This window comes from Nematostella vectensis, chromosome 12 (genome assembly GCF_932526225.1).
Source record: "Nematostella vectensis chromosome 12, jaNemVect1.1, whole genome shotgun sequence".
Taxonomy (NCBI): domain Eukaryota; kingdom Metazoa; phylum Cnidaria; class Anthozoa; order Actiniaria; family Edwardsiidae; genus Nematostella; species Nematostella vectensis.
Genome location: NC_064045.1, coordinates 13,340,567 through 13,363,326, shown reverse-complemented (window position 1 = coordinate 13,363,326; position 22,760 = coordinate 13,340,567). Strand labels below are relative to the sequence as shown.

The following is a 22,760-nucleotide window of genomic DNA, read 5'->3' as shown; positions in this document are numbered from 1 at the left end:
TACTCCGAACTGACAGTTTTCTGGAAATCCTGATTTCTCTGGAAATCAGGAAACATCATACCACACCAGGCGTACCCAGGACTGTGGCCACTTCTCTCGCTTTCCTACTGATGGTTAACTCGGAGACGCCCGTTCTTTCGGAGAATTTTTTAAGTGTAATATCGACCCCCTTTAGCCGTACCCAGTAATAGGTTAAAGCGACCGCAAAGGATTGTGGGCGAACGCGATTCAACTCAGACGAGCGGTTCTTAGATCTGTAGTAGAGCTGGACCACCTCTCCCTTCTGTGCGGGGGACGCCGAGAATCTATCCATCACATCGTGAATGTGGTCCACGACGGTGGGAGACGTTCCGTGTAGTAAGTAATCTTTAGGCACGTTAATACTAAAGATTTTTAGACCCTTAAGGCAACTCTTCCTGCTCAATCCAAAAGTTTCCATCAAGGTTTTCGGTGTCTGACACTTACCGGACATCTTGTAGGCGTAGTAGATACACGCAAAGACGACCGCCTTCCGTGGGTCGCCGCGAAAAATCTGGCCTTTCGTCACCTGAGTGTATATCTCGTTAGCTTTGGATACAATTACCCCGCTAAAACCCATGTTCTCCACATCCTTGTCAATATTTCTATCCTCAGACCTACGTACCTGGACCCGACTTGGATCCGAAGACCGTTCGCCGTCGGAATGTCCGTAAAAACCCCATTCCCTTTCGTGCGCGATCACGCGCTGCATCTGTTCCCCGCACTCTAAGCAACTAGTGACCCCGTCCTCTGTGACTAGGTCGCCATGATTGCAAAGGGTGTTACTACTATCCTCGTCTCCCAAGGAGGCTCTACTAGTCTCGTATTCGGTGAGGGCTCGGTCAAACAGTGCAAATTCCGGCATGAGGGTGGGGGCGTTAATCTCAGGCACCGGTCCGCCGAGGATATTATATGGTGGTGGTGACCGATCTTCAGCCGTACGTTCAACTGTTCGTTCCTCCATTTTATTAAACTGTTCATGTCTTTAAACCACTTTTCAAAAGCTTTTTTAGATGTGAAGCTGAGAGGCTAGCCCCTCGAGCTCCCTCTGGGTGTGATGTGTGTGGTTGCTAAGACTTCCGAAGGGGTCCGCGTGGGGGCGGTGCGGTCTAAAGCCTCCGCACCACATCCGTGGACTAGTATCTCACCCATCTTTTTTCGCCATACCGTGGCATGGAGACTAACATTGCTAGAACACCAAGGACAATTGTCGCCGCTCCGGCCACAAACCCAACGGGGTCGAAGCTTCCGTATTCTGAGTCTTCATAGTAATCAGCGTTACAACAGCAGTGTTCAGGCCCCGCATCCGCAGTGTTACTCACGTTCACCTCCGGCACCGAACAACCGCCGGCGGTAGCCGCACCGTTTTTAATCTTCACCTCCGTCTTTAATGTCATTTTATCTAGGGTCTCATACGTCTTTAGACCAGAATAGCCCCCAGGCTCCCCCTAGGTGCAGCACGTGACAAAGTGATTGACAGGTGGGCTTGGCTATCACGTGACAAAATGATTGACAGGCTCTTGACAAAGTGATTGACAGGTTTTTGACAAAGTGATTGACAGGTTCTTGACAAAGTGATTGACAGGTTTTTGACAAAGTGATTGACAGGTTTTTGACAAAATGATTGACAGGTGGGCGTGGTCATCACGTGACAAAGTGATTGACAGGTTTTTTACAAAATGATTGACAGGTGGGCGTGGCTATCACGTGACAAAGTGATTGACAGGTGGGCGTGGCCGTCACGTGACAAAGTGATTGACAGGTGGGCGTGGCCGTCACGTGACAAAGTGATTGACAGGTGGGCTTGGTCGTGCGAGAGATCTCTGGCAAACTCGCGCATGCGCAGGTCGCGAGGCTTGGCGGAGGTGTGCGGAGACTTTTGCGCCACTTTTGGAATGAAATTTGGGGAGATCAAAAAGTTGCGCCAGCTGCGCCAAAACCCTACTACTCATTGAGTGTTGATGGGGGGCCCCATGATGGGAGAAAGTGGGTAGATATCATATGGAAAATAAAATATAATGTTTGACGATTCTTAAATAAGGAGTGAACCTTATGGTGGTCTGAATAAGCACACATGATATAAACGGGACAACAACTTAGGGCCAGGGACGGCCATTTGTAGTTGACGGGGATCTAAAACAAACAAAAAAAGGTAACAAACAAGCAAATCACTGCTCAAAAAATAATTTGGCAAGCGAGGCTGGTACGGGAAAGGGTCGATTGAGCCTCCTTTTTTTCTGAACACTTTACTAATGCCTTAAATAGGGCCGATTTCACAAAAGTACCCTTAAACTACGCTTTTTTTGCGACGAACTTATTCTGATGTGAAATTTTAGCCTAAATTCTAAGAATACGCAAAGAACATAACGAAGCTTATATTAACAATGTATCTTTCGATCTCCAAATGAGGATCGGACGACATTTCCCCATAAACTCGAACTACTACATGAGTTGGGTTGCCTGTGGAAATATAGCTCATTTAAACGCGCGCTCCTGGTACCCATTTGCTGTAGTTTAAAAATGGCGTACGCAGAATGCTGTGTTTACGCTGAAGATATCGTGAAAAACTCACATGGAAACTTAGGTTTGGTGTTACAAGACGCAGAAGCGTCATCAGAAGACGAATCAGATAGCGAGGACGAGGCACTAAAAAAGGGACAAATCGTTGTTTGCTGGTACCCATCAGGGCAAGAAGAAACTGTATCTATATCAAAGGTTTGTGTAATTCAAAATGTTGCGATACCTTAATAAATCATGAAGATTTAAGTTTATCTTCGGTTTCGATAATAAGATCACATTTTTATAAGCTCATAAAATTGGTTGATTTATTTGGCAGGTCTGATTTTTTTTTACAAAAGAGTTAGCTGATTTGCCTTGAATAAAAGCGACGATTGTCTTTTTTCCTGTCCAAACAGGAATTGTTTGGTCGTGGTAATGAATAAATCCATGATCTGTCTCGACAATCAAGGATGTTTTTACCGATGCCTTGCAATAAAACTAAGATGGCTTCTTGGGCTTTCTTTCTTATACAAGCGTGACATAGTCGGGATGCATGAAACGATCGTTTTTTTAAAATTAAACAAATTCAATGTATCATTAATATTTTAGTATAATTGGTTTTATTTTTTAATAGCGGTTATGTCATCTCTGTGTCACCTGACAATGTAGTATCCTTTTAATTCAGTTATATCTAATTAAATACATAATGTATCAATACTAAGTACTCATCCATATAAAAAAAAGAAGTCAATATTTTATTATTGATATATGAGACACTTTAATATCTATCCAATTTACCAACAAAAGGTAAACCAAAAGAAATACCTGTAAAAATTTAAAAAAAACAAAATTGTTTCTAGAAAAATACAGATGTATATTCCCCTGCTTGTAGTGGGTAATAAAATTATTTTATTTACCAACAATGTTTCTGCTTTGATCAAAAGATAGTCAATAAGTATCTTTTGATATTTGTTTTTGTATGTTTTCAATTCTTCATTCTTTCTTTGCAGTTGACAATTATAAGTTTAAAAACATGTTTTCTTTGTTCATTTTTTTCATGTGAGCTGATGTTATTGAAAGATCCAATCCAGAATCCCCAAAGATACCTCACTTTAAAGGCAGCCCAATTGCCCCTGTTCCTTGTGGAAATTTACATTTCAAGCAGTGAAGTGGTCATCCAAAAAATAATACTAATATTTCTACAGATACAATTGGCAGACAGGTCACTCCTTCCTGGCGATGTTGTCAAGCATGCAGACCAGTCAAGGCCAATTAAGCAGAAAGGATTCATTTCTGATGTGGAGGTTATAGCAAGTGTCAAAGTGATAGCCGCCAATCAAGTGGTGACAAATATTGATTGTCGAGAGTTAAGCCCATTGCAGGTTTGTAAGACTCTCCTGTCTTGTCTGGGTGTTGCTGTCTCTCTCTGAACCCAGATGACAAAAAGCCATCACATGGGTGTGCCTCAATAGGGAACCTGATCATAATGATGATGGTGATTATTATGGATGATGATAATGATAATAAAATTGGTAATGATAATGATCATCATGATGATCATGACGATTCTGGGTGATGATGATGATTTGACGATGATGATGACAATGATAGATGATGATGGTTTTGGATCATGATAATGAAGATAATGTTTGATGATGATGATAATGATGATGACAGATGATGATGATGGATGATGTTAATGGATGGTGGTGATTTTGGATTATGATAATGACGATAATAATGTTTGATGATGATGATGATCGATGATGATGATGATGATGATGATGATGATGATGGATGATGTTAACGGATGATAATGATGATTTTGGATCATGATAATGACGATGATAATGGTTGATGATGATGATAATGATGATGACAGATGATGATAATGGATGATAATGGATGGTGATGATGATGACAATGGTTGTCTATTCCGTCAGGAGCTGGTGCAAGGTGTGCATGTCACACTGGGACCATGGCTTGGTCAAATCATGGAGGCAGAACTGAGACTTGTTTTAAGAGTCAAGAATGGAGCAAGGTGAGAACAATTATAATGATTATGACACCATGTTGTTGTGAAATTTGTTCTTGGGAATATGTTACAAGTGTTTAAACCATGGTAATTTTTGTGTATGACGTTTTGGGCTTTCTCAGACCCCCCCTGTTGTGTATCCCTCTTATGATGGTGATGGTGACAATCATAAGCATGATTACGAAGATGATGATGATAGTGGTGATAATAAATGATTATGACGGTGATGATAATAATTATAATAGTGGTGATGATTTTATTATGATGATGGTAATGGTGAAGATGATGAGCATGATGGTGATGATGATGAAGATAATAGTGGTGAAAATAATACTGATTATGATGGTGATGATAATTATTATAATAATGGTGATGATTTTCTTATGATGATGGTAATGGTGAAGATGATGAGCATGATGGTGATGATGACGAAGATGATGATGATAGTGGTGATAATATTACTGATTATGATGGTGATGATAATAATTATAATAGTGGTGATGATTTTATTATTATGATGGTGATGGTGAAGATGATGAGCATGATGGTGATGATAATAGCGGTGATGATTTTTATTATGATAATGGTGATGATGGTTATAGTGATGATGACTAAAATTATTTATGATTTCTGTAAATAGAAAGATTCTAAATGATTATTCGGTAGCTGTGAACATGTTCTGGTATGATCATCTTTTTTATCCTTGTTGCTAATTACATACAAAATGCTTAAGGTGCTGTCTGGAAGGTGAGCAAGTAGAGATGCTGTACGATCTCGGAGATCAGAGAGACGATGACTCGCCATTCTACTCTGTGGTACACTACCCTGGGCAGTTAGTCTCTGGACCAGCTAAAGTGTTCAAGGAAGCAAAGTGGCTCTCTGGTACTAAACCCATTCTGCACAACCAAACACAGGTCAAAGCTACAGTGGAAGAGGTAATAATCAATCAATTAATAATTTTGGTTATTGTCAAATAGATACAGGAAGTGGCTGCCCAATCTCTGAAGCACTGAGCTTGTGAAAAGATAAGCTTAATCTTTAACAACCATTTTCCTGCCTGCTTGCCTCTCTGTCCTGCCTCTCTGTACTGCTTGTCATAGTACCTCTCTCTACTGCCTCTCTGTACTGCCTCCCATAGAACATTTGCTTCCCTACACAACACTTGCTTCTTGTTGTTTCTTGCTTTTTGTATGACTTGAGCATGCTTGTCTCTTGTGAAATGCATTCCCTTGTTTTCTGATCTGCCGATTTGACATGACATTTAACATAACTTTGTTTCCAGGTGAAGGTTGTTTCTTGCTTTTTGTATGACTTGAGCATGCTTGTCTCTTGTGAAATGCATTCCCTTGTTTTCTGATCTGACAATTTGACATGACATTTAACATAACTTTGTTTCCAGGTGAAGGTTGTTTCTTGTGAAATGCATTCCCTTGTTTTCTGATCTGCCGATTTGACATGACATTTAACATAACTTTGTTTCCAGGTGAAGGTTGTTTCTTGTGAAGTAAACTGGCTGGTATGTGGAGCATGTCACGATGGAAACACAAGTCTCATGCCGCCAGACCCCTATATTACCAAGGATCAGTTATCAGAGTAAGGGAACATGTGATCATATACAACAAACCCTTAGATTACTGAGAATAAGATTTTGTTGCAGCTTGTCAACCAATATTCCCCTCCATCGATGTTATCCCATAACTCCACTCCCAAATGACACTAAGGAAGTATACTTGGATTTCCAGGCTGAACTTTGTAAACCACTTCAAGCATGCAAGTATCCAGATTGGCGATAAAGCGTTCTACACGGTTAAAGAAAGGGACATGCATCTTGTTGCTAGCCATTGTAACAAACCCCTCTCCCACATGGACCTCCAACTAGACAAGACCCATGACGCCACGTCCTCGTACCAGTCTCCCCACTCAGACTCTCTGCCAGAGGACGGCGAGATAGGAGCCTGGGCTAAGGGCCCTGTGGATGAGTCAGTTGAGAATATGGAAGATGAGTCCGCTGATATAGAGACTGCTGGCGCCAGGAATCAAGATGAAGATGAAATGTTGGGTGATGTCTCGAAACTGAAAAACTTGGTGTTATCTGGGGAAGATGAGACAGTCGTACAGCATAGAAAGGGCCAAAGCGCTCAGACGCGAAAGCGGGAAACACAAAATCATGTCTATGACTCGGGTGATGCTGACGAAGATTCCGATCTTGGTGATTCCGCCACGCCAAAGCACAAAAGCACTGGGAGCCAGGGCCCTAAACATGACCCTACATCTGGCCCCACAGCAATGAGGTTCCCTAAACGAAGGCGGAAACGCAACAAGCGCAAGCGCAAGGCTACCCAGCCCATTCAAGTGCGAGTCGGGGACAAAGTCTGCGTTGAAGTCACGTGTACCAGGACTCTTGTACACGTGATTTGGCAAGACGGGTCACGTGAAGAGAACATCTCATCTACTGATCTCATCCCCGTGTTTCATCTCGATGAACAAGAGTTTTTTCCTGGTGACTTTATCAGTGATAAACGAGGTGAGTTAATTTAGAAATTATAAATAAACACAAGGTTGTGTATGTACGATCGTTTGCCAATAAAAGTATGTACGATCGTTTGCCAATTGACGTCTTGCACTAAGAAATCACGTGACTTTCAGGTTGACAAAACCACACTAAAATAAACACAGAAATGATTGCGGCCTCACCGTCAGTCACGCCATAGAGCGACGAAAACAAAACAAAAAAATCATTAAAAATAAAAACTTTCTGATAAATAAACTTCTGGATGATTCGTAACCGCAGAATAAGTTTTTCTTCTTGTTATTTTGGCGCCAAAAGCCGGGCGCGCGCGAGTTTGGCCCAAAAAGTCACCTGCTTTCTTGTGTAAATCGACTGTAATAATGAGTTGCTTAGGTAGACACTCAATCACTGAGGATTTTCCATATGTTCTTTTTACGCCTTTACAATACAGAATATGGGTTATTGCGAGGGGGATAATGTTCTAATACAGTGTACCAGGCTGTTACCCACAGACAAGCACAAAGACTCGTGAATGTTTTTCCGTGTCTCCACGTTAAAGGGACCTCATTCCCTCAACACGTTTTTTCCCGGAGAAGTCGAGGGAAAGGGAAGTAAACCGGACGTTTTCCAAGCGTCATATACATCAGGTTATTACAACTGCTGCTTGTATTGATATTCAGTCTGTTTCTCTGTTGCAGAGTCGGCTGACCAGTCGCTGTACGGCACCGTGTTAACCGCAGACTGCGCGTCACGCACGTGTAACGTCAGGTGGTTTACACGTGACGGTCATGCAGTCAGTACCGAGAATGACATCAGTGTGTACGACATCGCGGAACATCCTGACTTTGTCTTCAACGCTGGTGATATCGCGGTCCGCGTGACTCCACCGGACGACTTGTCACTCCACAATGAGGAGGAGGTGGCGGCTACGCCCTCTTCATGTGTCGGACAGGTAATTAAAATGGGGTCAGGAAAGGTAGGTCGGTGAGACCACGCCTACTCCTGAGTGGGAAGCGCGGTTAGCTGAGCGTCGCTCTGTTGTGCCTGTACCGTCGGGTCCCAGGTTCGGTTCCGTCTTGAGTTAAGTTTGATGGTTTTCTCGTTCGATGTGAGAGTTTCCCTCCGGGTTTTCTGGTTTTCCTCCCGTCACAAAATGTGAATGCTTTTTATTTTAGGTGGCGTCAATTGACGAGGCGGGTAATGTGCACATCCTCTGGATAGACGGATCGCGGTCGCATGTGAAGCCTCAAGAGCTCTACAAAGTAGACCCAGAGGTCAAAGTGCTGGTCGATCGCGCGTGGGATTAATATGGGGGGAGGGGAGGGTGAACCAGTCGGGGTGGGGGTGATGAATAGTGGCAGGGCTTACTTGAGTAGTGTCTGCCTCTCACGACTGGGTTTCGTGTTGAATTTCAAGTTGCGACTTGAGGGAAGTAGTTGAATGCGTGAATTAATCAAAACATTTGTTAATACTGAACATTTTACGCTTCTTTAAAAACTTTTGAGTACTTTTGTTTGTATAGTATTGGGTATCGGCAGAACCGAGCGCGAGGCGACAATAGGGCAATAGGTAATTCAAGCGGGAAGCGCTAATGAAGTCGTAACTATCTAGTCAAAGGGATATTTTCAGCTTGTCTGTGTTTTTTCTAGTGATACTCTTAATTGAAGTTTGTTAGTTCGCCTTTACTTGGGTAGGTTTATTTCCTTCGGGTTCTCCGGTTTTCTTTCTCGATACATAGTTTATGCTCGATAACAGTCGGCAGTCCGCCGTCTTACCACGCTCGGAGACCCAGTGGTCTTTGCAAGCGTACCTGAATTAAGCGCCGGATCCTTGATCATGCACGTACACAGGATTTGTTGTGGGGAGGGGGGGGGGGGGAGTACGCACCGTCGTCCTACAATAGGGAGTAGTTATGTAAGACCAGGCGTCTTACATAACTACTCCCTATTGTAGGAGGACGGTCAGTCCTTTACTGTCGGTAGCCAGGAATCTGGTGGTGACGAGAACGATGATGACGAATGGGAAACTGCCAGTGATGTCAGCTCTGACGAGGAGCCACGTGACTCGATCATTAGTTACGGCTCGCCCGAGGCCGAGACCGCGCAGCGAGAGCAAGGGACTGGGGAGAATGATGACACCATTAATGATGAAAGGAATAAAATCAATGAAATTATATCCAATAGAAACCCCGGTAAGCGTGTTTAGGTATTTTAATCAGTAGCACCTTGGAAACCCATAGCTTTTCACCCACGGGGGAAAATCCCTGCTTTTCCGAGGATGCAAGATCACTAATACAAGAATTCGCTCAACGGGAACCCTGTGTCTTGGTGTTAACTGAGATCTCAAGGAGAAAAAAAAACAAACTACAAAACCGCATCACTGTAAATCCTTACGCCCACCCTCCGTAAATGATCTCGTATTTGTGACGCTGTGATGTAGTGGCTTGTTACTTGTTGCGTGACAGCCTTTATTATTACAAAGGGTGCAATGAGTCGCTCATAAAATTTGCTGTGTGACAGCGTTACTAATAATGGTTATTTTGTGACAGCGTTGCTAAAATGGTTATTGTGTTACAGCGTCACTAATAATGGTAATTGTGTAACAGCGTTACTGATAATGGTAATTGTGTAACAAGGTTACTAATTATGGTTATTGTTTAACAAGATTACTAATAATGGTTATTGTTTGACAGCGTTACTAGTAATGGTTATTGTGTAACAAGGTGGTTACTAATAATGGTTATTGTGTAACAGCGTTGCTAAAATGGTTATTGTGTTACAGCGTTACTAATAATGGTAATTGTGTAACAGCGTTACTGATAATGGTAATTGTGTAACAAGGTTACTAATGATGGTTATTGTTTAACAAGGTTACTAATAGTAGTTATTGTGTGACAGCGTTACTAAAATTGTTATTGTGTAACAAGGTTACTAATAATGGTAATTGTATGACAGCGTTGCTAAAATGGTTATTGTGTGACCGCGTTACTAATAATGGTTATTGTGTAACAAGGTTACTAATAATGGTTATTGTGTAACAGCGTTACTAGTAATGGTTTCGTGTGACAGCGTTGCTAAATAGGTTATTGTGTGACAACGTTACTTATAATGGTTATTTTGTGACAGCGTTGCTAAAATAGGTATTGTGTTACAGCGTTACTAATAATAGTTATTGTGTAACAGCGTTACTGATAATGGTAATTGTGTAACAAGGTTACTAATGATGGTTATTGTGTGACAGCGTTACTAATAATGGTTATTGTGTGACAACATTGCTAATAATGGTTATTTTGTGACAGCGTTGCTAAACTGGTTATTGTATTACAGCGTTACTAATAATAGTTATTGTGTGACAGCGTTGCTGATAATGGTAATTGTGTAACAAGGTTACTAATTATGGTTATTGTGAAACAAGGTTATTAATAATGGTGATTGTGTGACAGCGTTGGTAAAATGGTTATTGTGTGGCAGGGTTACTAATAATGGTTATTGTGTAACAAGGTTACTTATAATGGTTATTGTGTGACAGTGTTGCTAAAATGGTTATTGTGTGACAGCGTTACTAATAATGGTTATAGTGTGACAGCGTTACTAATAATGGTTATTGTGTAACAAGGTTACTAATCATGGTGGTTATGTGACAGCGTTCATGATGATCGAGTCTGTACCTACGAGCCATGCTTTCAAGAACACGACTTTCAGCCCCGAGAATCAGCGCAAGTTCTTGTCGTGTCTGCGCAAGGAGTTGATGCTTCTTCAGAGCTCTCTCCCAGAGGGCATTCTCGTCCGCGGATACGAGGATAGAATGGTAACAACTGTCCGCCTGACCGTCCGTCCGGATCACGTATTTGTTTCTATTTATTCAAGGAACTCGATCGCATGATTCCATGCTCCAGTCACCTATTTTTTTTCTATTAATTTCAGGAACTCTATCGTTTGTTTCCATACTCCAATCACTGTTTTCTGTTTATCCCAGGAACACTTTCTCGTGATTCCATACTCCAGTCACCTATTTGTTTACATTTATTCCAGGAACTCTATCGTCTGATTCCATACTCCAATCACTGTTTTCTATTTATTCCAGGAACACTTTCGCGTGACTCCATACTCCATTCACTGTTTTCTATTTATTCCAGGAACTCTATTGTCTGATTCCATACTTCAATCGCATTTTTTGTCTCCATTAATTCAAGGAACTCTTTCATATGACTTCATGCTCCAGTCCACCCATTTGTTTTCTGTTGTTTTAAGTTATCTTTGTTGTGATTCCATACTCCCCAATCACACGTTTATTTCCCATCCCAGGACATCTTCCGCGTAATGATAGAGGGACCCGCCGGTACACCTTACGATCATGGACTCTTTGCATTTGACATTCTTCTCCCGGCGAACTACCCCGACGCCCCACCGAGCTTCCACTACCTCTCCATGTGTAACGGCCGACTGAATCCGAACCTTTACGAAGATGGAAAAGTATGCGTGAGTCTGCTCGGGACTTGGACGGGACGCGGTAGCGAGATCTGGACTTCCAAGTCTAATATCCTCCAAGTTCTCATATCAGTACAAGGTAACGCAACGTCAAGTAACACAACGTCATGTAAGTAACGCTATGTAACACAGAGTAACGTTAATAACGCCATTAAACACGTGGCGTTATTAGCCTCATGTAACTCAACGTCGCGTTAGTAACACAATTTAACCGACGTCACCTTCGTAACGCCATGTAACACAACCTCCCATCAGTAACACCATGAAACACAGCTCACGTTAGGAACACCCTGTAACACAACGTCTCATTAGTAAAACTATGTAACACAACGTCACGTTAGTAAAACTATGTAACACAACGTCACGTTAATAATGCCATGTAACACAACGTCACGTTAGTAACGCCATGTAAAACAACGTCACGTTAGTAATGTCATGTAACACAACGTCAGGTTAGTAATGCCATGTAACACAACGTCTTGTTAGTAATACCATATAACACAACGTCTTATTAGTAATACCATGTAACACAACGTCACGTTAGTAATGCCATGTAACACAACGTCTTGTTAGTAATACCATGTAACACAACGTCACGTTAGTAATGTCATGTAACACAACGTCACGCTAGTAACGCCACGCCATGTAACACAACGTCACGTTAGTAATGCCATGTAACACAACGTCACGTTAGTAATGCCATGTAACACAACATCACGCTAGTAATGTCATGTAACACAACGTCACGTTAGTAATGCCATGTAACACAACGTCACGTTGGTAATGCCATGTAACACAACGTCACGTTAGTAATGCCATGTTACACAACATCACGCTAGTACTGCCATGTTACACAACGTCTTGTTAGTAATACCATGTAACACAACGTCACGTTAGTAATGCCATGTAACACAACGTCACGTTAGTAATGTCATGTAACACAACGTCTTGTTAGTAATACCATGTAACACAACGTCACGTTAGTAATGCCATGTAACACAACGTCACGTTAGTAATGCCATGTAACACAAGGTCACGTTAGTAAAACTATGTAACACAACGTCACGTTAGTAATGCCATGTAACACAACGTCACGTTAGTAATGCCATGTAACACAACGTCTTGTTAGTAATACCATGTAACTCAACGTCACGTTAGTAACGCCATGTAGCACAACGTCACGTTAATAATGTCATGTAACACAACGTCACGTTAGTAATGTCATGTAACACAACGTCACGTTAGTAATGCCATGTAACACAACATCACGCTAGTAATGTCATGTAACACAACGTCACGCTAGTAATGCCATGTAACACCACTTTACATTCTTGACATCACCATGTAACCATGTAACGCTGCGCGTCGCGAAGTTAGCATAGAATTGAAACAAAAATGTCACGAAACGCCATATAAGAAAAATGTCACGCCATTTAGCAAAATGTCACATTACTACCCGCATGACAATCTGGCACGACCGATAATAATTCAGAAAAAGTTCAATTTTCTGCTATTTAGTTGCTCAGTTTCGTACCTTTCTCATGTTTGTGCCATTAGGACTCATATTGAATGACGAACCTTACTTTAACGAGGCCGGATACGAGAAGCAACGAGGCACAGCCGAGGGTTTGGAGAATAGCCGTTTGTATAACGAGATGGTGGTCTTAAAGCTCTTGCAATCAATGGAGAGAATACTGCGCCGACCCCCTGAGGGATTCGAGAATGAGGTCGTACAGCACTTCATGCAGAATGCAGACTCGTGAGTAGCTTTGTAGTGTAGAAATGGTATAGCGGGGACTATTTTGGACAGAGTCTGTGCTTTTTGTACCTTAATAGGATAAGCGACTTGAGTGGTAAAATTGTTTTATTTTTTATGGGTATTTTAAAATCACACCAGTAACAGAGAGCAATGACTGCAGCATTTTGCACCTTAGAATAGAATCGTGCCAAATTCCGAAGTGATTAAACGACGCTAGAATGAACATTTCCTCTGCATAGCAGTTACTGCGTATGAACACACGCGACATTCACGTCGGATTTACTTTAGATCGTGGGTCATTTCTGAATGGCGAGGTGGGGGAGATATAACGATGTATCAACCTCGTCCCCAGGGTCTTTTGGGTAATTTTCAATATGGCGTCTAGCTGACGAGGTTGACGATGTATTTCATTTTTGATAGGCTCATCCAAAAGCTGTCCTATTGGATCAAACACTACGAGGGGCCAGCGGTCTTCGTTACTAAGGATGGAACAAGTGACGTAACAAAGAGTGAAACTAATAGTGATTCTAAGAACAAAATACCTCCTGTTGTTAAGGATAAAGAAATTTCCGTTGCTAAAGACAAAGACCTTTCTAAGGAGAAGGAAGATTCTGTTGTGGTTGAGCAGGCGAGTTCCGTTGCTAAGGACGGAGGTAATGAACCTGGAGTAAACGCCACAGGCAAACCAGAAGCGATGAAAAATCTGCCTGATTTCCTATTGTTTCCTTTGTCTAAAGGATTTTGTACAAGTCTAAATAGAAGTCTGGAGAAGTTTAAACAAGCCTGGCTGGAGGCGAAACAAGCTGGTATCCCGGCGTTACCCGAGAAAGAAGAGAAGGACGCTGTGCAGTGATATTTAGAGAGCCCGCTATTCTTACAATTGTAAAAGCTTCATAGACATAAGAAAAATCTTTTGTATATATCTTTGGCAATTGGTAAACCAAAAGGAGAAATTTGTTTTCAAAAAGACATATGTCAAAAATAGTGACCAATGTTACTTGAATCAATGAAAAACACAAGCAGCAGACTGGGGGGTCTGAAAAAGTATACAAGCTCTATTCGCTACAAGGTAACGTGATGTCTTATAGGACGAACATTTTTGTCAAAAGAGACGTTTCGTGGAATAACCTAGCCATAGACTTCGTATTTACCACTAAACTTGAAAAAAGACTTGATTTTGATCTTGCAGAATACTCATAGATGGATTAAATATTCTAAAGTAACATGAACAAGAAAGTGGTTGTCATGGTTACTATGTTATATCCTGCAAAACCAAAGGACAATCTTCAGCATATTTATACTCAATTATCTCAGCAAGCCTTGACCTGAAAAACTGAATCGAAATAAAATAATTTCATGTGTATGAGTTGAAAATTTGATATAGATATATATTTTCGCAAATCTGATAGTAGTATAGGGACATGGAGGAATAGGGATGAATCAGGTGTCAAAAGTATTTCCCGTTTCAAAAACGGTAGTGGAGTGGATGACAGACTATGGGGGTCGCAGAGCATAGTTGCAGTGTCCGGAACTCTCACCGGGTTCGGGGTTCGATTCCAGGTTACGACGAGTTCTTTTTATCTTCCTTTTATTGATTCATTTATTTATTTACTCATTTATTTATTCATTTATTTATTTATTTTAGGGGGGGGGGGGGGGGGGGGGCGATCTCCGCTTTTCCTTCCTCCACAAAAACAAACGATTTTTCCAGAACCTGTGTTCCGTGGTCAGACATCAGTCTTATAACGGCCGACAAGGGGTGGGTGTTCCGTTAATCTAACTAACATAGCGTGTGCGGTCTCGTCGTTCCCTATCCCACCTGGAGTCTCCTATCCAAAATAGGTGCTGCGGTAATGTAAGACGTAGAAGATAAAATGGGCTGCAAGTTTGTGTATAGCTCATCAACGACAACCTCCTGTGGGTTTATAAGAGCAAAAGCATTTCACAGCGATATAATGGTGTTTGCTAGACGTACATGGTCTGGATTCGTAACATTTCTCCACTTTTCTTGTAATCCTCATGCCGTGCTGTGTCCTCCTCAGTTACTGTTCCTAGCGCACATAAATCCGCCAAAAGTCACCGGCGCTTACATCATTAGAATTGTCATCACACTGGAAGAACCTGGGAGGGAAAATGTTCCAATTATGGTGCCCAGACTGCCCCGTATCGCATTCCGATATAGCCTCTTCCATCCTAAATCCGTCCCCAATCCACCACAGCCCCACTTCTCACTTTCCCAACCATGACAATCCTTTCCTAAGCTCGAGTTATCTTCGGGTCCGCGCTCGAATGACCCACACGCTGCGGGACGATCCTGTTCTCTATTGTTATCACTCGTTATCAAGTCAAGCTGTTTCTTGTCTTTACGGCAATGGAACCGCATCTGAGTTAACCCAAGCCGGCGTTTTATTTGCTGGAGTAATTCAGGCGAAAGCGCAAGCGACGTGAAGTTAGCTATGTCGAGGTAGCACTTGTAGTCCTTGCACACACGTGCTGAATGTCATGGAAGTCTATCTTCTCGATGCTAGAAATTAAAAGCCATCCGCCTACAAAAGACATAATATGTAAAAGACATTATAAAGAGCTTTACATATTTGTTATATTGTTTCTATTCAGCAAATCATGTGATATAATTTCGCATTTATCAACTAAAAACAAAAGTTATGCAAAACGCGAGCAAAACAAACGCAATATCGAAAATTATCCAGAAGAGCCTGACGATATAGGGTACGCCTGGTAAACGAGATTACTAGAGTTCAGGAGATTTAAAATGTTTAATAAAACACTACACAATTTGACACGAGTCAATTTGATATGAGTCAAAAACCAAAGGCGAAGACAACAGTAAACTTTTTTAAAAGGCGATCATGTAAAATTTCACATTTACCCCGTGATTAGAGGTTGAAGCTCTTGAAGGCATAAAAGAACAAGGAGGGGAGGGGTGTTGCCCCTAAGTCCATTTTTGGGGGAGAGGGGAGCTTTCCCCTCCCCTCCCCTCCCCTCTACCACTAACAACAATGTATAAGCATACCCTGAGTCTGTGACGACGTTTTGGTTTCTCACCTCCATTTGTAGTCATATCGCAAGTCACGTGAGCGGGAGGTCTGACGTCATCTGGTCGTACCCAGTACTTGCCGTCCAATCCTGCATCCCCTGAGCCCACGATATCCTTACAGGACTTGGCGGGTAATGAAGGCAGCCAGCCTCGCCGCACTGCGAATTACAGTATCCAAGTCACTCAAGTTCCCGGCATTCTAGCCCGGATTGATTGGGTTCCCTGTGGCTAGTAAGAGCTGTGACGTCAAACATATAAAGCAATGGAAATTCTATAATAAAAAAACTTGGGCTAGCGCGGATGATCGCTGATATTCTAAAAGTTTAGGGTTCAGGGCTCTTTTTCAAAATGTTGGCCAGCCAAAACAAGTCCATAGGGCTAAAAAAAAGGTTAATAAAGACTCCAAAATATGGTATGTAATTTTATAAAAGAAATCAAGCGAGCGAGCTAGAAAGGGGACAATATTCAAAAGAAGATTGACAGATATGTGAAGCCATCTCTCCGAACTGTAGTATATCACAGGCCCCAAGCTCCACACAGTTCAACTCCTTGTAAAGGAAGCCCGGTAAAATCAGGTAAAAATCCACTTGACAATAACACTCATATAACACCCTATATGAGCGGGGCGGCATGCCCTATATGGGCGGGGCGGCATGCCCTATTTGGGCGGGGCGGCATGCCCCATATGGGTGGGGCGGTATGCCCTATATGGGCGGGGTGGCATGCCCTATTTGGGCGGGGGTGGCATGCCCCATATGGCCGGGGTGGCATGCCCTATATGGGCGGGGCGGCATGCCCAATATGGGCGGGGCGGCATGGCCTATATGGGCGGGGCGGCATGGCCTATTTGGGCGGTGGGGCATCATATGAAGAAAACGTTGTCGTTTTGAGGGACTGGTACCGAGGAATCTTAGTTTTTTCAGATACTTTTTCCATTGACCAAAGATGGTCAGAGTCACTGTTTTTCTCTTCTAATTACAATTCATGTTTACGAAGCACCTGCGGTACGGCAACCTTAAAAATGACAAGAATCATGCAGTTTTTTCCAAAAAAAAAATATATTAGTTTCCTTATATGCAAGTGACCGCGTTTGTCAAAAACGACAATTTTTGGCTAATATTTCTTGATATGGACCTATATAGGCTATGTGGGCGAGGGGGCGCATGCTCTGTGTGGGCGAGGGGGCGCATGCTCTGTGTGGGCGAGGGGCACATGCTCTGTGTGGGCGAGGGGCACATGCCCTATGTGGGCGAGGGGGCGCATGCCCTATGTGGGCGAGGGGGCGCATGCCTCATGTGGGCGAGGGGGCGCATGCTCTGTGTGGGCGAGGGGCACATGCCCTATGTGGGCGAGGGGGCGCATGCCCTATGTGGGCGAGGGGGCGCATGCTCTAAGTGGGCGAGGGGCGCATGCCCTATGTGGGCGAGGGGGGCATGCCCTATGTGGGAGAGGGGGGCATGCCCTATGTGGGCGAAGGGGCACATGCTCTATGTGGGCGAAGGGGCACATGCCCTATGTGGGCGAGGGGGCGCATGCCCTATGTGGGCGAGGGGGGCATGCTCTATGTGGGCGAGGGGGGCATGCTCTATGTGGGCGAGGGGGCGCATGCCCCGTATGGGGGGGGGGGGCGCATGCCCTATGTGGGCGAGGGGGCGCATGCCCCGTATGGGGGGGGGGGGGGGGGGGGCGCATGCCCTATGTGGGCGAGGGGGGCATGCTCTATGTGGGCGAGGGGGCGCATGCCCCGTATGGGGGGGGATGCTTTATGTGGGCGAGGGGGCACATGTCCTATGTGGGCGAGGGGGGCATGCCCTATGTGGGCGAGGAAGCGCATGCCCCGCATGTAGGCGAGGGGGGCGCATGCCCCGTATGGGGGGGGGGGGGGGGGCGCATGCTCTATGTGGGCGAGGGGGACATGCTCTATGTGGGCGAGGGGGCGCATGCCCCGTATGGGGGGGGGGGGGGCGCATGCCCTATGTGGGCGAGGGGGCGCATGCCCCGTATGGGGGGAGGGGGGGCGCATGCTCTATGTGGGCGAGGGGGCGCATGCCCCCTATGGGGGGGGCGCATGCCCTATGTGGGCGAGGGGGGCATGCCCCATATGGGCGAGGGGGCGCATGCTCTATGTGGGCGGGTTGGGCATGACCTATGGTACGACGCTTCGATCCGTGACCATTTGGAATCAGTGGATCCACCCCTACCCTTGAACTTTACAGCCGTTTCAAGGTTGATCCACTCCTGGACTTTACAGCCGTTTCAAGGTGGATCCACCCCTGGACTTTACAGCCGTTTCAAGGTAGATCCACCCCTGGACTTTACAGCCGTTTCATGTAAGTAATTTTGGCAGTTTAGTTCCTTTTAACAACCAACCTTTTATTGATGTCTGTCAATGATCACGCTACTAAATAAACGCGTTAACTTCTTAGATTAACGTCAAGTTTAATACAAAAGCCATATGTTGTGCAACCGGTTTAACTTGGAGATGAATTACACACTAATGACCCAAGCACAACTCGTACACGCACCACAATGGCAGGTTCACACTGGCGACCCAAGCATCACTCGTATACGCACCACAAGGGCAGGTTCACACTGGCGACCCAAGCATCACTCGTATACGCACCACAAGGGCAGGTTCATTTTCATCTTAAATGTTTCTTTTATCTTTCTTTTTTTTTTTCTTTTTGTCAATAGGCGCTGAATAAGCCCTTGCTCTTGGGTTGTCAGAAGATGATTTGGCTAAAACAAATAGATTATTTGAAATGATATCTCGATTAGCCATCTTGTGAACAACTGCTTGTGAACAGAAACGAAATGAAACAAGTGCAAAACTAATGATGGATTAACATTATCTTAAAGTTTATGTTCAGGTAATTTTAGCTTTAAAATTGATTCATCGTACAGGCAAATTTTAGACCATTTTAAAATTTCTAGCTCCATAACCCATCCATTTTTTATTCACGCGTTGCTTTATTCCAGCCTATCCAACAAGTTTCTTTTATTATTTCAGCATGAAAAGCGTGCTTCTTTCATGATGAACAACTCAACGTTCCCACTCCTCGAGAACTGCCGGTTGCCGACTGAGGTTTGGCGCACTCTCCACCCACCTCAAACTGTCCGGGTATTTTACTTGACAAATATCATCATTTACAAAATAACACAATCACGTTAAACCTCCTTGTCATTCTAGCTCTTGTCAAGTTCCGCTCGCTTCGTAGTAAGCAAAACATTATCATTGGCTGCCTTGCTAGTGTGGATTTGCTAACAGGTGCGGCGGTTCAGACGACTACAATTGCGTTTAACCTAAAACACTACTTCGCATCTGTACAAATACGTTGTATACCATTGCCACTGCGAATTATAATTAACAGGGCTTTTGTCGTTTGCTCTTTGTACCACGTCACTCTACTTAACATTGACCGTTACATCGCTATCAAGAACACTTTCCACTACCCGGTCATCGTCACAAACCAGCGCATTACCATCGCAGTTGTTTGGGCCTGGGTTATCACAATTGTCCTCTGTATCACAGAATACTTTGTACCATCTTTGTCTTTCTTGTTGACTGTTTTCTCAATTTTGTGCATAATAATCTGTTTTTACTCCTTTTCGGTGGTTATTCTCGAGAGTAGAAGGCACCAAAATGCAATCGCGGCGCAGCACCGTTCAACCGGATTGCCTGCTTTCCAGCGAAGTGCATCAAGCACGGTGTTCATCTTCTTCACAGCATTATTCGTTCTTACATACATCTTCATGGGTTTGGTAAGAGTGTTTTCACTAAACTCCTCCATAATAAGGCCTGCTAGTAATCATATACTTAATTCTTTCCTCAACCCTATCATGTGTGCCGTCAGAAACGGCGAATTCCGAGTTGCGTTTAAGTGCATTCTTGGAATCCGCCCGCATGCAGTGCAACCTGGGTTGGCTTAAAGTATTTGTACCTTAAGTTGACCTTTTTTTCAAGCAGGTCGCCTGTAAGGACCTGCAATGTTTAGTTTTAAAGTATTTTTGCTCCTGTTTCTTGAGCAACTTTTATCACAAATCTTAGAAGCGGATTGCCGTTGCCATAGAAACAGCAATGTAAACACATGTTACATTTTTATAAAGTTCATCCCTAGGTACATGGCATGGCCAAATAGTTTGATGATCCGATCCCTGTAGCAGAAGATACGAGTTGTGATATACAGGATGGTTGTTGGGCATTCGGAAAACTGTATCGAATCTCCTCAGTGAGGTTGATGTCAGTCACATGGTATGTTTCTCGCATTCTTATTGGTAAACTTCACAAAAATATCAAGGTGGCCACGGTAGCGCGCGTCGTATCAGATAGCACGTTTCTCACATCCTTATTGGCTTACTTCACAAGACTATCAAGGTGGCCACGGTAGCGCGCGTCTTATCAGATAGCACGTTTCTCGCATCCTTATTGGCTTACTTCACAAAAATATCAAGGTGGCCACAGTAGCGCGCGTCGTATCAGATAGCACGTTTCTCACATCCTTATTGGCTTACTTCACAAAACTGTCAAGGTGGCCACGGTAGCGCGCGTCTTATCAGATAGCACGTTTCTCGCATCCTTATTGGCTTACTTCACAAGACTATCAAGGTGGCCACGGTAGCGCGCGTCGTATCAGATAGCACGTTTCTCGCATCCTTATTGGCTTACTTCATAAGACTATCAAGGTGGCCACGGTAGCGCGCGTCGTATCAGATAGCACGTTTCTCGCATCCTTATTGGCTTACTTCACAAGACTGTCAAGGTGGCCACGGTAGCGCGCGTCGTATCAGATAGCACGTTTCTCGCATCCTTATTGGCTTACTTCACAAAACTGTCAAGGTGGCCACGGTAGCGCGCGTCGTATCAGATAGCACGTTTCTCGCATCCTTATTGGCTTACTTCACAAGACTGCCAAGGTGGCCACGTTAGCGCGCGTAGCACTGTAAAGTTATGTAAAATAGTTTTTAAGACATGTATCAAACGGCCTTTCCTAATCTTGAATAGATCTCTCATCATAAGTCTCCTCATCCATCCTTTCACTACCCTATCTAGGAAGGAGAAAGTTGAATATTCGATATTATTAGTCAAGAAGAGGCAATGTACAAATAAATACAATGCAAATGCGGGTACGATGAAAATGCTCAACACAAAAGACTTTTTCAAGTTAGAGGACAAATAATCTGCCAAAACAAACATCTGGAATTTAATTGGTACGCCTCATGTGCGAATCCAGGAGTTGCAGCAAAGGGGGATCCAAAGGAAGGTTTTTCTAAGGGGCCCGGGTTCATTGTTCTTTCGTGGATGTCCTTATTATGTTTTTAAGCAAAATCTCGGGGGGGGGGAAGGGGGAACGCTCGGCCAACCCTTAGATCCGCTCATGTGCCTCTTATACTGTTTCAAACGTCGTATTAAAGCCGCATTGTCACCAGTTTACTTCCGGAGGTACGACGGAAACCTAAACCGTTAAAAGACAAAAGATGCAAAAGATGAAACAAGCGACATTGTTTATTGTGTATATTATTCATTGAATACGGCCTTGTCTTTCTAATATGCATTCCAAATTTGTAAGAAAAAATCTTTAGTATGATTGATTAGATTGTTACTAAAAGTAACGTAGAAAATAAACTACAAAAACAAGGGACGTTAAAAAACCGGCAATAAAAATGAGTGTTTTACCGCACCAATTGTTATAGTTGGGTGATAATAGAAAGTGAAGGCAGTCATGATATCTGTAGACGAGGTTCAGCCGGAGAAAGAGCAGTTAGAGGAAGATGAGGGTGAAATAAGCAACTGGCAACTTCCCTTTGTGTTTCATGAAAAAGACACAAACCGATAGCTTGCGCTGAACTTCTTGCACAGACATGGCGGATGAAAGAAGCAAAAACAGTAAGTAAACAAACTTTAACCTGTCAAAGCTTTGCTTTGTGCTCAAACTTATCTTGAAAACGGCTGGACGCATTCCGGATTAATCCCTCCGTTCAGACCCCATCTCCGGGATTTTGACTTTACCGGTAATAGTTTTTATTTTCTGATCATTCTCGCGCTATTCATACAAACGCCCGGACAAACAGTCCTACTGTTTATCCGTATAAACGGTAGACTGAAAGAAACTTCAATGACGCTTTTTAAAGAGTCCCATCAAATTTTAGGAAGCACGTCCTAAGAAGAGTCCCATCAAATTTTAGAAGGTCACATGTAATAGTTCGTATACATTTTAAAGCGCTAAATAAAATAAAACAGAAATAAAAAATGAATCATCAAGACTACTTATACAATATAGGCTTGGCGGAAAATATGCGTCTTAATCGCCTGTTTAAAAGAAGTTCCTCTTATCCCCCTGCTGAAGCTTGGTAACTGGTTCCACAGTTCTGGACCGGCAAAAGCAAAGTTTTGCTTTGGA

The 22,760-nt window shown here is 43.3% G+C and overlaps 3 protein-coding genes across 4 annotated transcripts; 1 reads left to right on the top strand and 2 right to left on the bottom strand.

The window, feature by feature from the left end:
* Window positions 1-55: 55 nt before the first annotated feature.
* LOC125557121 (transcription initiation factor IIB-like) lies at window positions 56-982 on the bottom strand. The gene has a single exon (XM_048719431.1). The coding sequence runs from the start codon at window positions 980-982 to the stop codon at window positions 56-58; it is 927 nt and encodes a 308-aa protein (XP_048575388.1).
* Window positions 983-2,505: 1,523 nt separating this feature from the next.
* LOC5520149 ((E3-independent) E2 ubiquitin-conjugating enzyme UBE2O) lies at window positions 2,506-14,670 on the top strand. 2 transcript variants are annotated; one of them, XM_048719891.1, is made up of 14 exons: window positions 2,506-2,733; window positions 3,723-3,899; window positions 4,461-4,558; window positions 5,286-5,487; window positions 6,036-6,145; window positions 6,295-7,076; window positions 7,760-8,013; window positions 8,237-8,335; window positions 9,015-9,252; window positions 10,705-10,868; window positions 11,366-11,627; window positions 13,106-13,307; window positions 13,728-13,960; window positions 14,045-14,670. In XM_048719891.1, the coding sequence occupies exons 1-14, from the start codon at window positions 2,539-2,541 to the stop codon at window positions 14,158-14,160; spliced, it is 3,132 nt and encodes a 1,043-aa protein (XP_048575848.1). In that variant the 5' UTR covers window positions 2,506-2,538; the 3' UTR covers window positions 14,161-14,670. The 2 variants fall into 2 exon arrangements, with proteins under 2 accessions (XP_048575848.1, XP_032221134.2); XM_032365243.2 differs by having other exon boundaries at window positions 13,728-14,670.
* Window positions 14,671-15,315: 645 nt separating this feature from the next.
* On the bottom strand, window positions 15,316-16,492 carry LOC116603682. Its single transcript, XM_048719430.1, has 3 exons — window positions 16,371-16,492; window positions 15,779-15,853; window positions 15,316-15,531 (listed from the first exon to the last, which is right to left on the bottom strand). The coding sequence occupies exons 1-3, from the start codon at window positions 16,384-16,386 to the stop codon at window positions 15,359-15,361; spliced, it is 264 nt and encodes an 87-aa protein (XP_048575387.1). The 5' UTR covers window positions 16,387-16,492; the 3' UTR covers window positions 15,316-15,358.
* Between the last annotated feature and the right edge of the window lie 6,268 nt (window positions 16,493-22,760).

Bases quoted from the DNA above. Each gene is read 5' to 3' on its own strand.
- LOC116603682 (XM_048719430.1), bottom strand. The intron at 15,532-15,778 runs GTGCTACCTCGA...GAAAGTGAGAAG, and splicing joins CGTGTGTGCAAGGACTACAA to TGGGGCTGTGGTGGATTGGG.
- LOC125557121 (XM_048719431.1), bottom strand. From the start codon at position 982: ATGGAGGAACGAACAGTTGAACGTACGGCTGAAGATCGGTCACCACCA.
- LOC5520149 (XM_032365243.2), top strand. From the start codon at position 2,539: ATGGCGTACGCAGAATGCTGTGTTTACGCTGAAGATATCGTGAAAAAC. The intron at 2,734-3,722 runs GTTTGTGTAATT...ATATTTCTACAG, and splicing joins AAACTGTATCTATATCAAAG to ATACAATTGGCAGACAGGTC. The intron at 4,559-5,285 runs GTGAGAACAATT...AAAATGCTTAAG, and splicing joins AGAGTCAAGAATGGAGCAAG to GTGCTGTCTGGAAGGTGAGC.